The 14,716-nt window shown below is 44.6% G+C and overlaps 1 protein-coding gene and 1 pseudogene across 4 annotated transcripts in view; both read right to left on the bottom strand.

Annotated features, from left to right (window-relative positions):
• Nucleotides 1-2,133: 2,133 nt before the first annotated feature.
• Nucleotides 2,134-3,016, bottom strand: LOC118901219 (annotated as a pseudogene).
• Nucleotides 3,017-9,265: 6,249 nt separating this feature from the next.
• The window catches only part of RBM28 (RNA binding motif protein 28), a 30,329-nt gene continuing 24,878 nt past the window's right edge, over nt 9,266-14,716 (bottom strand). For 2 of the 4 annotated variants that reach the window (XM_036863743.1, XM_036863746.1), the window contains exons 17-19: nt 13,673-13,932; nt 12,992-13,091; nt 9,266-10,524 (exon numbers count right to left, since the gene is read on the bottom strand). In XM_036863743.1, the coding sequence (XP_036719638.1) occupies nt 10,390-10,524; nt 12,992-13,091; nt 13,673-13,932 (495 nt within the window). In that variant the 3' untranslated portion in view covers nt 9,266-10,389. The remainder of the gene's footprint in view (nt 10,525-12,991; nt 13,092-13,672; nt 13,933-14,716) is intronic. The other 2 variants (XM_036863744.1, XM_036863745.1) reach the window with 2 other exon arrangements.

The following is a 14,716-nucleotide window of genomic DNA, read 5'->3' as shown; positions in this document are numbered from 1 at the left end:
CCTCTTCATCTGGCCTCTGGCCGTGGGGATAGGGATGGGATATGCATTTTACTCAGTGGGATAATCCTTAGCGTATGCCTGTCACACAGAGTAAGTGCTCAGCAATTGTCAGCTGCTGTTATGAACTATTCTATTTGAGTTTAGTGCACCCATCCTCTTGCAGAGAGAAAGGGAGGCAAAGGGTTCTTCCCCTTCGCCAGCTGCACCCGTGCACAGCTGGCTGTAGACAGGAGAGCCCGGCTGGCAGCTGTCCCCGCAGATAGGAGCAAGGGTATGTGATTTCCTGAGCAGTCACTTCAATCCTGATGTTCCTTCAATAGTCCTTGTCAAATTGCCATGGCTCTCCCCAGAGGCTTTCATGACTATGGAAAATAAATAGCCATTATCTGACCTCCAGGGGAATGGAGATGTCTGCAGAATTCCAGGAAAGGCAGTTATAAAACCGAGTAGAGCAAATCCACCCTTTCGATATTTGCAAACCCCAATGCAAAACTAAGGTATGGAGTCCTGGCTACTGCCAAAGAAATCACAAAATAAATGTAGTCACCACTCAAAGTCTTTCTTCACTTATTTTGATGTGCATGAGTACATCTGGCTTCTGGTAGCCAAGGAAACAGAGAGAGAGAGAGAGAGAGAGGGAGGGAGGAAAATAACTACAAAAATATGTGAAGACTGGTGTCTTTTGCCCTGGCGTAGGGGAGAAAGGAGCTGGTCAAGCAAAGGACTTAATTTTTTTTTTTTTCTTTTTTTTAGATGAAATAGATTGAGAAACTGATTGGAAATTGAATGCAAACTAAGACCACTTGACTGTTACTGAAATGAATACCCCAGTTTGCTTTTTTTTTTTTTTTTTTTTAAAGAAATTCACGTTCTTTTATTTATTTATTTATGACTGTGTTGAGTCTTCGTTTCTGTGCGAGGACTTTCTCTAGTTGCGGCAAGTGGGGACCACTCTTCACCGCGGTGCGCGGGCCTCTCACCATCGCGGCCTCTCTTGTTGCGGAGCACAGGCTCCCGACGCGCAGGCTCAGTAATTGTGGCTCACGGGCCCAGTTGCTCCGTGGCATGTGGGATCTTCCCAGACCAGGGCTCGAACCCGTGTCCCCTGCATTGGCAGGCAGATTCTCAACCACTGCGCCACCAGGGAAGCCCAGGACTTAATTTTTAAGTTAATACTTTATCATAAAAACTTGGCATTATTGATTACAAGAAGTTTTTTTTTAAATAGTTGAGATTTTATTCTAATAGCTATAATTACAGTGCTTGTTTGTCGAAATGAAAACTGAAAACAAGTATACAAAAGAGTTGATTACTAATTGTGTATTGAAAGCAGTAAGAGGTTCCACGACACCAGATAAACCAGTTCTGAGGTTTTCCCCAAGATAAAGTTTAACAGCTCCAGCTTCTTCAGTGTTTATCAAAATACAAAAGAAAACAGTAGAGCTTATCATTTTTCGATGGCAAATCTGACCCTTGTAGGCTGAGGGAGTGAAAGCACATGTAGACAAGGGCTCCGAGGGGCTGGGGCTCAAGGATGACCACCCGCGCGCCCGCTGGTGAGACCCCAGAGAGCCCGGAGCAGGCAAGCAAGGAGACTGCAGGGCTCCCGCTCAAACCAGAGAATCCCAACCAAAGTGCCCATGCTGACCCCAGAAAAGGCTGGGGTTCCTCCAAGGGGTCTGAGAGCGGCGGCTGCAGCCTCCAGGCCATCTCCTGGGCGGCCATGTTAGCACAGAAACAAACACAGACGCTATGGGGTGTGGGATGACTCAAGACAGCAAATCACAGGGACCCTATTGTGACCATGCAGAATGGATCATGGCTGGTTCTATCCCGTTTCACGTTCCCAACAGGAAACAGATCACTGGTGGACCGGACTCAGGCCATTACTGCAGAACCTACGCTAGGCACATTTCTCCCTTCTGTGTGTTCAAGTGTTCTCCTTATCTTGTATTTGTAACTATTTTTTAAAATGCACTGAGTTTGGGTTAAAAACCAACCACCAAAATGGATCTCAACACAGATCTAAAGCCCAGGGGAGGAGCATCGGGCTTGTCTGACACAGTGACTCCTGGATGACCCGTGTGCCTAAAATCCCTTCTCAGTACTAAACAGTGGGTCGATTTTCTTTTGACAATAAAAAAAGCTGAGTAATATTGCATAGGAGTACCAGAAACTGCCTCATTGGAAACAAAAACTATTTACATTAGATAAAAACCCAGTTGCAGTCTGCGTCTGCACATTTACAGCATGGTGAACACACTGTGACCGACCATGGAGACAGCTTCTGGCACTCACACCCCAGGGGCACGTTTGCCACATGAGAGTAAAGCGAGGGTAGAAGGAGGGAGTGAGAGGGGAGGAGAGAGGAGTACAGCTCACTTCTGGTTCCGGGGCTGATTGGACAGCCCGTCCCCGCTGGTGGCACAGGTGGCCTGAACGTACCAGTTCCTGTGGCGCAGGGAGTGCAGCCCCAGCTTGTCCGTGATGTCGGCTGCATTCACGGCATTGGGGAGGTCCTGTTTGTTAGCACACACGAGCAGAAGGGCGTCCCTGAGCTCGTCTCCTGCCAGCACCCTCATAAGCTCCTCTCGGGCCTCATTCACACGCTCTCTGTCCTTGCTGTCAACCACGAAGATGAGAGCTTGTGTGCTCTGGAAGTAGTGGCGCCACGGAGGCCGGATCGTGTCCTGGCCGCCCACACAGTGAAGCTGATGTGCTTGTATTCCACAGTCTCCACGTTGAAGCCTGTAGTGGGAACGGTGGTCACGATTTCACCCAGCTTCAGTTTGTACAGGGTGGTGGTCTTTCCCGCAGCATCTAGGCCCACCATGGGAACGCTCATTTCTTTTTTGCTAAAAAGGCCCTTGAAGAGGTTTGCAAAGATACGCCCCACGCTGTAGACTCGTGGGAGCGACACTGGCCAGAGAAGCCCTGGGCGGCCGCAGCGCAGCTGCTGCTCAGAGGCAGCTGCTGGTTTCGCTCTACGAGACATTTTAAAATGTTTCACTGCCATCCAGAGACCACGTGAGGATGAAAATGTCCTTCCTTTTCTTATGTAATGTGAAAAAGAGAAACCTTTCTTTACCCTAAAAACACTTGGTGTACCTGGCAAAAAAGTGGTTTCAAATAAAAGTTCCGTAAAAGGCCCCAGAGATAGAGCCCTGGGCCAGGTCGGATCCCTGCCCTGGTCCTAGCTCAGTGGCCAAGGGATCCTAGGAGTGTCATCCTGTTTCCATCAGCTGTGAGACTAGGGTGGGAACAATTGCCCCTCAATGATCTAAGCCAGGATTGTTGTGAAGATCACCTGAGATGATAGGAAAGCCCTGCCCAGCCAGGCTTCATGAGAAAGGAGCGATGTCCAAACCCAGCGGCCCCCAAGGGGACACCATGATCACAATGCTGCAAAACTGGATTGAAAACCTGTCACAGCCAGACCACCTTCCCTCAGGTAAGCTCCATCCACTTCTCAAATGACCAGGCTGTCGCCACCCTGCCTGGGAAGGATCAGGAAGGGAAATGAGAAAGGGAGAGATGTTTTTCTTCATTCTGTCTCTCCCATCCTGAGAAAAGCTTCAAGCCAGGAGGGGATGCAGGAGCCCACCATCCCTCCCCCCTACTCACCCCCATGGGTCTTGGCTCCCCTTTCCCATGGGGTGGACGGCCCCAGGAATCCCAGGCTGAAGTTGATTGGCAGCCCCTCAGCCCTGCCTTTGCCCACACTCCACTATTTTGATCCAGAGGCCATGGCTGTGGCTCTGCCCCTCTCGACAGCCATGGGTTCTTCTAGGCCACAACATCGGGGAGCTGGTGACAGGCAGGGCAAAGGAAGCCCACACTCCTTCAGGGAACTGTTTTTTGTGCAAAGGGGGAAACAGAGGCCCTGAGGGGGGCAGGCCAGGTGGCAGCGGAGATCAGATGAGGACAGAGCACTGGCCCAGGTGTCAAAAGACCTGGGCTTGTATCCCAGCCTCATCCCGTGCCATCTTCCTTGTCTGGGCCTCAATTTGCCATGTCTCTGAAAGAGATCGTGGTCTCTGACCTGCGTAACACATAAGGTGGGTCTGGGGTCTGATCTGACGAGGGAGGTTGCTTTCGGACTTCCAGCGGACCCCGCTGGCTTGGAAGGAGCCAGACCACTCTGCCTCTAAGTTGCTGCTCCTTTCATTCGTGGCGTTACCCACCCCTGAAGTAACACAGGCCTACTTTGCTCCCGAGGGCCCCGCGGCGGAGCTGGTGGCAGCGCCATGAGGGCTGGACAAATTCACATACTCTGGCAACTGATGGCCACCACACTACTGGAGGAAGCATGTTTGTTGGGGTGCTTTTAAAAGAATATTATCTATAATTCTGACACCAATTACAATTTTGCATCCAACCCCAATGTGTGTGTTTTTCCCCACACTAAGCAATTCTCCAACTGGGTGTCCTGCATTCCAACTCAATGCTGACAGTACCTACTTGGAGATAGTGTCAGATTCCACAGGTTAAGGGCTGGGTCCCCCATGACTGACCCCCACCCCCCAAATTCAGAAGCCAACCACAAGTTCAGGTTGTTATCTGTGCTTCTGACCAATCAGAGGTTCCAGTGACACCCTCCTAATTTGCTAGAGCAGCCCACAGAACCCAGAGGAACATTTTACTTCCTAGATTACCAGTTAACTATGAAAGGATATAACTCAGGAACAGCCAGATGGAAGAGGTGCACAGGGCAAAGTATGGAGAAAGGGCAGGGAGCTTCCATGTTCTCGCCAAGTGAGTTACTCTCCCCAGATCTCCTTCCACGTGCTCACCGACCCGGAAGCTCTCGGAACCCTGTTCTTTCAGGTTTTTGTGGAGGCTTCCTCAAATAGGTGTGATTGATTAAATCATTGGCCACTGATGACTGAACTCAATCTCTAGCCCCTTTCCCTGCATGGGAGATGGGGTGGGGGGCCAGGAGGGCCATAAGTTCCAACTCTCCAATCACTGGGTTGGCTCCACTGGCATCCTTAGGGACTTTCCAAAAATCACCTTATTTAACATAACAAAAGAGACCTCTATTACTCTCTGCACAGGAAATTCCAAGGGCTTTAGGAGCTCTGTTCCAGGAACAGGGACAAAGACCATATATATATATTTCTTATTGTAAATCACAATATTACATTATCTTATAAGAAGGGTGCATCTAAATCCCGTCCTTTCATTGCAAGTAGTATAGGAACAATGTTCTGGACTTCTTCCTCCATCTGAGGTGCCAACTGCCATGATAGGGTCTTCCCCAGTGCAGGCTAGAATACAAAGCATCTTTCCTGCAGTAGCTTCCAGAGGGAAAACCTCATCAAAAGCCCAGTATTTGAGTATCTTTTGGTTGAAAAGTGCATGCAGACAATGGAGTGTCAGACCCAGGAGAGAGGAGAGGGAAAAATGGAGAGAAGTTGAAAGTGAGAAGGCAACACTTGAGAATCAGCTGCTTACTAGGGTTTTTGCACATACAGCCTTTAACGTCCAGCCCTGTGCATAAGGGCTGGGAGTCCCTTGGGCAGAGGGGGACAGGAATGCGATGGGTTCTGGCCACAAGGCAGATTAAGCAATATCTGAGGGGAGTTGGTGGTAGACTGAGGCCCAGACAGTAGTGCAGGGAAGATGAAAAGAAAAGGAGTGACAGGAACTGACATTAACTGAGCACCTACTATGAGGAACGAGGCTGAACTAGAAAGAAAAAAGAAAATACATTAAATGGTAGGCTGGGGAGAGTTCACTGCAGCAGGTGACTGTCTGCTACATGCCTCATCTTCATCATCCTCAACAGCCAATCACTAAGGACACCATCGGCCACGCCCTGGGGCTGGGATTGCCATCACGGGGCTCCATCTACTTGGGGAAGTAAGATCTAAAGAAATGACAAGTAAGCCACAGTTGCATATGCTGTCAACTGAGTAGACGTCAACCAGAAAGTGTCAGGGACCAAGGGAGGGACCACAATGCCCTGGGTTGGATGAGGTTCCCAGGGAGAAATGCTGGATAGCACGTGAGTGGAGAGGGACAAATTGGTGTGGACAAGGCACAGCAAAAAGAACACAGGTGGTGTGCTCAAGGGATTGTGACCAGCAGTTTATTATTCTTTTTCTATCACTTTGTATTTTGGGGCCCTTTCACATACATCACCTCAGGGAATGACTCTGTTGTCCTTCACAAACGCAGCTCCCTGGACCAGATGGCCTTCTGTTCCAGTGAGTTCAGTGGAATTAAACGAACTCCTACTATGTGTAAATCATTGTTAAGTATTGCAGGGTACACAGAAAAGTGTAAAATATAGCCCCTGCCCTCAAGGACAGAAAGGATTTTCCTTCCATCAAACGGCCAGGGAAGGAGATTCCGGGGTGACTCTGCAGCAGTGAAGTATTCGTCTGACAAAAGGCAGCAGGCTCTGGGCAGCGTGGACGAGCCTAAGGAAAACTGGATTTGCCATCTATCAAGATGCTCCATTTGGGGGTTGTCCAAAAGGTATTCTGGTGACTCTGCAGTTTCCTCCTCAGAATTGGTTACCAGGCTCAATCAGTCTGTGTCCTTCACATTCTTCCCACTATATTACTTCATAAGCACAGAAGCCTGTCCGCAGCCAAACACCAGTTCAGAATCAAAAGCTAAAGTAACTGCAGATGTACCTATAACTCATCCATGTCTAGACCACTGAATAACACCCCAATCAATGAGCAGTCTCAGACTCTGCAATTAATCCTGGAAAGGACGAGACATCAGGACAAGAAGGAAAGAACCAAAATAAGACAATGCATGCAAGTAACTTCTAAATCAGTCAACCTTGGGCAAAGGGAGGTCTGGAAATTTTCACTCTGCCTGAGAGAAACAAAGCAACCTCATCCTGGCCCTTTAAGCGCCAGTTAGGACTGAGTGAGAGAAAGCACAGTTGAGCATCATCTGAGACAAACTGAAATACAAACTTATCTTGGGCATCCTCAGTCTGATGATGTGGCTACTACCATGATGGAGCAGTCCATGGAGAAGTTTCAGGAACTTTCCAAGTTGGGTGGGCAGAGTTGCCACTTATATGACAGAATTGGCAGATTCCTGTCAGTCACTTCTCAAAAAGTGAGTGGGAGGAATATTAAGCAAAGAACTAGCTACATGGATCAGCCAGAGGGCCTATGACTGAAGATTCTGGGTGGCCGGCACTCACAGAGGCATATTTGACCTCCTGCTTCCTCAGATGACTGAAGATTAAATACATGGTGAGAAGGGGATCTCTGGAACCTTGAGGTTCTGCACTCTGAATTTTTAGCTGGAAAACCTCTTCAAGGCAAATACATAGCAAAGGACATTTGGAAGTATTTCGAAGAACGAATTCACATGCACTAACTTTGTAACAGAGGAAGCTGCAGATCTCACTTCAAGACAGCTGAAGCAGAATCCTTGCTGCAGGCGAAGTCTAGAGCAAGGGACTATACACCCTGGATCAAAGCAGAGTCTTCAAAACTACCAAGTCTCCCATCTATCCCCCTCCACACACCCCCCCCACCAAAAAAGCAAAGAAACAGCCAGCACACAATCTTAAGACTCTTTATTTAAAATAAGTATCTCTGAGTCAGGCTGCTGTATAACCAAGCAGGAAAATCTACTGAAACTTGACAGTTTTGATCAATGGCCTTCAGTCTTGTATGTTAATGAAATGTTTGCTATTGTTGTTGTTTTTTAACCAAGCGATCTGTAACTCCACTTTCACGTTTAATTCAGAAAACTCCATTTCATGAAACATCAGGCTCTGAAGTGAAGAAATGAGCATGATTCTCCTTGCATTAATACTCCCGAGGCAAGCGTTAAGAAGATGCCCAGATAACCCATGGTGAGGTGTCCCAGAGGAGGACACCATACAAGCAATCTGGTTGTTGAGAAAGTGGATGATTCATCTTATTACTTTTTTAAAGAACTGTGCAGTGTGTGTACTTTTAAACTGTATTGTAAATCACACATTAATTTGTTCCACATAGGAACGCCTACACTGAGAATCATTACACTTTTTCAGGTCAACATTCTTTAAACATTATTTTAGCTTGTTTTATGTTATTAACTAGTTAATTATTATTATTGCAAATGACCTTATATTCTCTTTCTTAAAGGTATGAAGTGAGCGGATACTGGCCAAATAATTTATACACATAGGTATTTGGCTATGTTTGTATCAATTAACATAAAAACCATAAAATATACCCATTTAAAAATCATATCTTGTAAACCTTTAGAAATAAATGTTACATAAAAAATAATTTACTCCTGTGCCTACCTTCTTTATAGGTAAGAAGACAGACCAAATTTACATTTTCTTTGTCCTTTTTCTTTAAAAGTATGTATTTATTTATTACATTGCCTGCAGAATTACATTTTCTCTTGTCTCTTTTCACTGACAAAACTGATAGGGGTTCTGGCACACTATCCAGCTCAGAAATATTCTTGAGTAATAAAGTGAAGACAATATTGAATACGAATTCACCAAAACTGCCTCTGTGATTTAGTTCAATGCAAATCTTTTATGTATGCAGATTATATAATCCGATTTGCTATTTTTCTTTTGCATCTTTAAGCTTTCTAAATAATTTCAAAAGTAAACTATCAGACATAAGATAATTTTTTGCAAAATTATATTCACAAATAACCATATGCTGAAAGTTATATATTAAAGAGTGACTTTTTAAATGAAAATGATACTAGTATGTGGATTTTTAAATATGCATAAAAAAAGGAGTTTTAATGGGCAAAAATTAGCAGCTTAAATAGTAATGGGATGAACAATAATTTTGAGGTTTAAGTTTTGTTTTCCTTGGGATTCTTATTATATAGTTGTATCTTAAATATAGATTTAAGAAATTTAGAAAACATATGATATCATTATATGATAAAGTATATGGAGAAATGCAAAATTGTCATTGTAAATGTTCAGCAATATATATTTTTTTAATTTAGTGATTCAAACATCATTTAATAAAATAAAATAAAGGCAAAAAAAAAAAGAAAAGAACTGTGCAGTAACTTTTCCAGCAGTTGAATGATGTTTTAAACATACTGGGCTGCTAAACCTGTCAGGAGAAAAATCTGGATCTAAGAAAATCTGGCAAAGCTATCTGAAATGAACCCCAATTTTTATCTTATCCTAAATGTTAAGATTATTTTTAAATGTTAATTTATAGATATTTGTACACTATGGGAGAAAGTGTCTGGTGAGCAGACAGCTGGCCGAGGGAAAACAGATCAGAGGCCAGGCAGGCTGTGGATCTTCTATTTACACCTTTAATAAAGTGTCTGACTCCCTCACAGAGTACAGGTCATCCTAGGGTTGATGGGTTGCCAAGCTGCTGCCAGAATATTTCGAACTGCCCAAGTCGCACTGTCTCAAGGTAACTCTGGAGATACAGCCTCTGTCCTTTAGTTCTCTCCAAAAGGTTTCAGTATTTTCATGGTCTCTCTTTTACCCATCTTTAAACCAATTAAGGGCATTTCTGAGCATTCACTGGTTTCCCAAGATACTGCAGTGAAATAGCCATATCCCTAGGTCAGCAATGGTTCTGAAGAAAGCATCACTTATTATGGCACCAGACTGGACTGGGGAATTAAGAGCTTTATGCTGTATTTCCAACAATCTTTCTCTGGCCATGCTCACTGCTCTCTCCACCACCCACCACCTGTCTTGAGTCCTCAGGAGGAGGTGCTGGAAGAGAGGAAATGCAGGTTAGCACCACCCAGGCTAGTGTCTATGGGCCACTGCCAACTGATTTCTAGTTAACTACCAACAATTACCCACTCATTTGGCAAACAATTATCAGGTGTTGCTCCTGGCCAGGCCCCATGCCCTCAATTACTTTCCAAGTTTCTCCCACCCTCAAAGATTAGGTTGGAAATCATGTTTCTCTGCTCTTTCTTAATCGATTCCTGCAGTATGTAGGACTACATGCCTGAATTAGAGTTAGGAATATCAAAAACATTTATAAATAATAAAGGATTCCCATATATTAGAAAGGAGAGTCTGTTATTCAAAAAGCCACAAAATATCTCATTTAGAGAAGACACTTAACAAAATATACATCTTAAAAATTCAGCAGTCAAGAATGCTTTTTATAATTGTTCCCATTTGAGCAACAAAGAATTAAAATGGATAAGAATTATAAACACAACTTCACACAAAATATGCAAGAAGCATCACCATGTTTTTCTGAGATTCCTCTTTGTGGTTATCTAACCACACACCAGGGAGGCACCAAAGTTTAGATGTGCCCCAGTCGCAGTGCCCCAAAGTGGCAGTGCACTCAAGGAGTTTCCTTCCCTCAGTAATGACATGGGGGAGACGGGGAGGCTTTACCAAGAAGCACACAATCCAGCTTCTTACCCAGTCTACTACCATCATCAACTGTCAAACCATTTGCTCCTCTTTGCAAGAGGAGCTCCTTTAGAAGGTCCCAATAACTTCTGCTTATATTGTTCGACCAGCTGGTTGAAGCGAATTTCTGTCTTGTTTCCCTTAGCTTTCTTCCTAGGTACCTACAAATGAAAGGTAAGGAAACATAAGATAATCAGTTTCAAGTATTAAGTATTACCTTACTCTTAGGCCAGCCAAGGGAGAAAGTAGGTTCAGAGATCTTGTCCACCACAAGAGGGACTTCCAGACAGTGACCCCGCAAGAATCATCCATTGGTAAGAAATCAGACCAGGAGTGCCTAAGAGAAGGGCCCCACTAAAATACCGTGTTTCAAAGGCCTCTCCCCCTTCAATTCCCAAATGTTCACACGAATCTCCTCCAAGATGAGTCAGCCCCAAGTCTGGATGGTCTTGCTTGTTGCCCTTTCCCTCACCAAGAATTACAGGGTTTCAAAGAGAGCTCTATAAGATAGTCTGATGGGTCAGAGGCTTCCCAGAGACACAGATTTCTTGAGTAGGATGAGAAGCTAATGCTTTTGTACCCTTCAAAGAAAGGAACTAGGCAAGGAAAAAAAGAAAATTTGACTTCAAATGATCAAGAATGCAGGACCACCACTTTCTATTAAGAACTAGGGCTCCTTGGAAGCTAATGCCAGGATTGACGAAGAAATAGGTAAGTTGGGACATCCGGTTGTACTAGAAAGTAAGGACACTATCAAAGACAGGGTCATGTCAGAAGGACTCAGGAGTCAACCCGAAGGGGCTTCTGCTGGCCTCAGATGGGACAAGAATAATGACTGCATCTGACTGAAACACATCAAGTACATAAAAACTCAGGAATTCACAATACTAAAAAAAATCTTACTGGTCATCAGAGGAGGTTGGTAGGGCAACAACTCATTACTCTGGAAACTGATAAAAGGAAAAAAACAAAATCAAGCATTTACCCTGCCTTTCCTACACAAATGATATTTCATGGGAACCAAACAGTTGACGAGGGAAGATTCTTTTTTCTAGAATTCTTCTTAAAAAACACAAAAGCGTTGATAAAATTAGAAAATTACCATGCTGCAACTCGTATTGAAATATGGATCTAGATAGCAATCATCAGTGGGTGCTACGACCCTTAGGTGGGAGGCTGATGGGGGACTTTACAAATGGAGGGATAAGGTAGACAATTCCTAAACTTACTGATGAATCACAGCATCACTAAAAATGGGGCAACCAGACACTATGCACCTTATGGTGCAATGCAACAGAAAGCACACAGCACCACCTATGAAATACTCTCGCCAAGAAAACTGAACTTGAATCTAATCAAGCCTCTAGATCTAACAACCAGTTTGTAGGCAACATGGGGTGTTAGAGGAACAAGTTAAATGACAGCACAAGGAAGAAAGCAACTAAATTCAAAATGTAATACATTCTAAAGCTAAGGACCTGGCTTATCCAACAAATTAACTGCATGGAAAAAATCGGGGTGGATGTAAGGAAGACTGGATATTACAGGGGAAAAAAAAAGATTTAAGAGATTTAAAAATGAAGTATAAGGAATTCCCTGGCGGTCCAGTGGTTAGGATCCTGCGCTTTCACTGCCGTGGCCCAGGTTCAAAACCTGGTCGGGGAACTAAGATCCCACAAGCTGTGTGTGGGGCATGGCCAAAAAAAAATTCCGAGTGTAACATGTGGACTTTGTTTGGGACCTGATTCATACTAACCAACTTAAAAAATGTATTTTTGGGCTTCCCTGGTGGCACAGTGGTTAAGAATCTGCCTGCCAATGCAGGGGACACAGGTCCGAGCCCTGGTCCGGGAAGATCCCACATGCCGCGGAGCAACTAAGCCAGTGCGCCACGACTACTGAGCCTGCGCTCTAGAGCCCGTGAGCCAAAACTACTGAGCCCATGTGCCACAACTACTGAAGCCCACGTGCCACAACTACTGAAGCCCACATGCCTAGAGCCCGTGCTCCGCAACAAGAGAAGCCACGGCAATGAGAAGCCCGCGCACCACAAGGAAGAGTAGCCCCCGCTCGCAGCAACTAGAGAAAGCCCGTGCACAGCAACGAAGACGCAACGCAGCCAAAAATAAATAAATTTTTTTAAAAAATGTATTTTTGAGGCAACTGGGAACGTTTTAATATGGGTTACATATTAGCTATTAAGAGCTTCTTATTAATTTCATTAGATGTGATGATGGCATAATATGTGTTTGTGTATATGTGTGTTTAAGGCCTGATCAGCTCGAGATGAATTCAGAGATATTTTTCTGAGCAATACACCTCATTTCCACATGAGGCACATTTACAAGTGAAGTAGAATTCGCTTTAATATATTCACAGGGTGGGGTGGGGTGGGGGGGTAGGTAAAACAAGATAATTGTTGAAGCAGAGTAACCAATACATGGGGTTCGTTTTATTTTTCTCCCCACTTTTAGGACCGTGTACCTCCACATCCTCTAAAAAGCTGCAATCCTGTACATAACTGCAATCTAGAAGCCCTTTCCTTTTGCACAACTAATCACGGCACAAGCGGCTGCCGACCCCAGCAGAGCTGTGCCATGCCAAAGCCTCAGGGCCTACAGAACTTACCTGCTTGGAAGATAATTTCTGCTTCTCTTGCTTCCAGTGGTTTATCTGGGGGTTTGGCTTCTTGGGAGGGAGAGGCTTCATTTTGCCTTTGTCCCGTAACCTGAAACAATATGGTCAAGTGTCACCCTGAGTTCCTCCTCTAATTGGGACCCCTGAGATTTTTCTCAGCCCAAAAGATCAAATGCCTTTTCTTACACTGGCTCTTTCTAAGCCCACGAGAAATCATGCTAAAAAGGGATACTGCAACAGAATGTCCTATGGCTCAACATCTGTATACTTGTCTTTTTGTTTTGGCTTAAAACCTCAAGGGGATCTCAAAAACCCTCATATACTGAACAAAAATTTTGTCAAGATCGACTTCTGTTGACAGCACTAATCTGTTGTCCCAAACAGAAACCTCAAGTAGATGGGCCTCAGCTGACAGAGACCGCCATCAGGACAGAAGGAAGCTCTTCAGAAGAGGAGAAAAATTGCGTGAAAGCCCGCACTGGAAGGCTCCTCTGAGGCCCCCTCTGCCGGTCCTGTTCTGGCCTCCATTTGGTCCAAGAGTGACTGTGCGGGTGTAGAGATACTTCATGTGGGACTGGCGCACACTAAGCTTCCCTTTCATCCAAACAAAGCCACAAAGAGGAAAAAGGGCAAAGCAAAACAAACCCTCTGAGCCGCCATCCTGCTTCTCACCTAATTTTGGGGCCTCGGTGTGAGGGGAGCACCAGGACCTTTCTTCTCTTCTTCCCATCAGACAGCTCCACGTGCTCCACTTCGGCCTTGGTCTGGAAGCCTGTCCACGAGACAGATCCTGCCTTCTCCTCCTGCTCCGTGGGGGCCTTGCTTTGTTGATGCATGTGGTTCTGAGCTGTTTTCTGTTGCTGTTTTTTTCCAAGCTCTGGTTGTTCTTGCTGGGGCTGCTCACCAGTTGCCGACCTGGGTTTCACTTTTTGCTGTATAAGACAAGAGAATGCCATTTAGTTACTGGGTGAGGTTTATTTGCTGGAAATACTCAGAAGAGGAATGAGCTGGTGAGAGAAGGGGAATTCTTCCCCCAAATAGTTAGAGACTATAGGAAAGTGAATGCAAGTAGTTCACAGGCCCTGAAATAGTAACAGATGGTTACTGGGTGGGGGACACAAAACAACTATTTCCCTTTCCACATACAGAAATAGGGAAAAGTACAGGTACGTCCAAAACGCAAAAGCCAGTAGAAAATAGGCCAATAGCATGGGACAATTACCAAAGGTGTAACAAATGTATAATGGGAATGAGAAGAAAGAAGAGAAATATTTGAAGTAATAAGAGCTAAAGATTTCCAAACTTAAGGACAGACACTAAACCACAGATCCAGGAAGCTCAGCCAAAAACCAAACAGGATATTTAAAAAAAAGAAAAAGAAAAAAGTACATCTAGGCATATCATATCAAACAGCAGAAAATCAAGGAGAAAATCTTAAAAGAAGCCAGAGGTAGGGAAAATACATTACCTACAGAGGAACAAAGTTAAGATTACATTGGATTAAAAAAAAAAGATTACATTGGATTTCCCTTCAGAAACCATATAATAAGCAAGAAGAGAATCGAATGAAATATTTAAAGTTTGGGGGAAAAAAATCACCAACTTAGAATTCTTTACCCGTGTAATTATCCTTCAAAAGTGAAAGAAAAACAAAAACTTTCTCAGACAAACAAAAATTAAAGAAATCTGGGAATTCCCTGGCAGTCCATGGTTAGG

The sequence above is a fragment of the Balaenoptera musculus genome, chromosome 9 (genome assembly GCF_009873245.2).
Source record: "Balaenoptera musculus isolate JJ_BM4_2016_0621 chromosome 9, mBalMus1.pri.v3, whole genome shotgun sequence".
In the NCBI taxonomy this organism is placed as follows: Eukaryota; Metazoa; Chordata; class Mammalia; order Artiodactyla; family Balaenopteridae; genus Balaenoptera; species Balaenoptera musculus.
The sequence above is the reverse complement of the archived record's forward strand: the minus strand, read 5'-3'. Positions and strand labels throughout refer to the sequence as shown.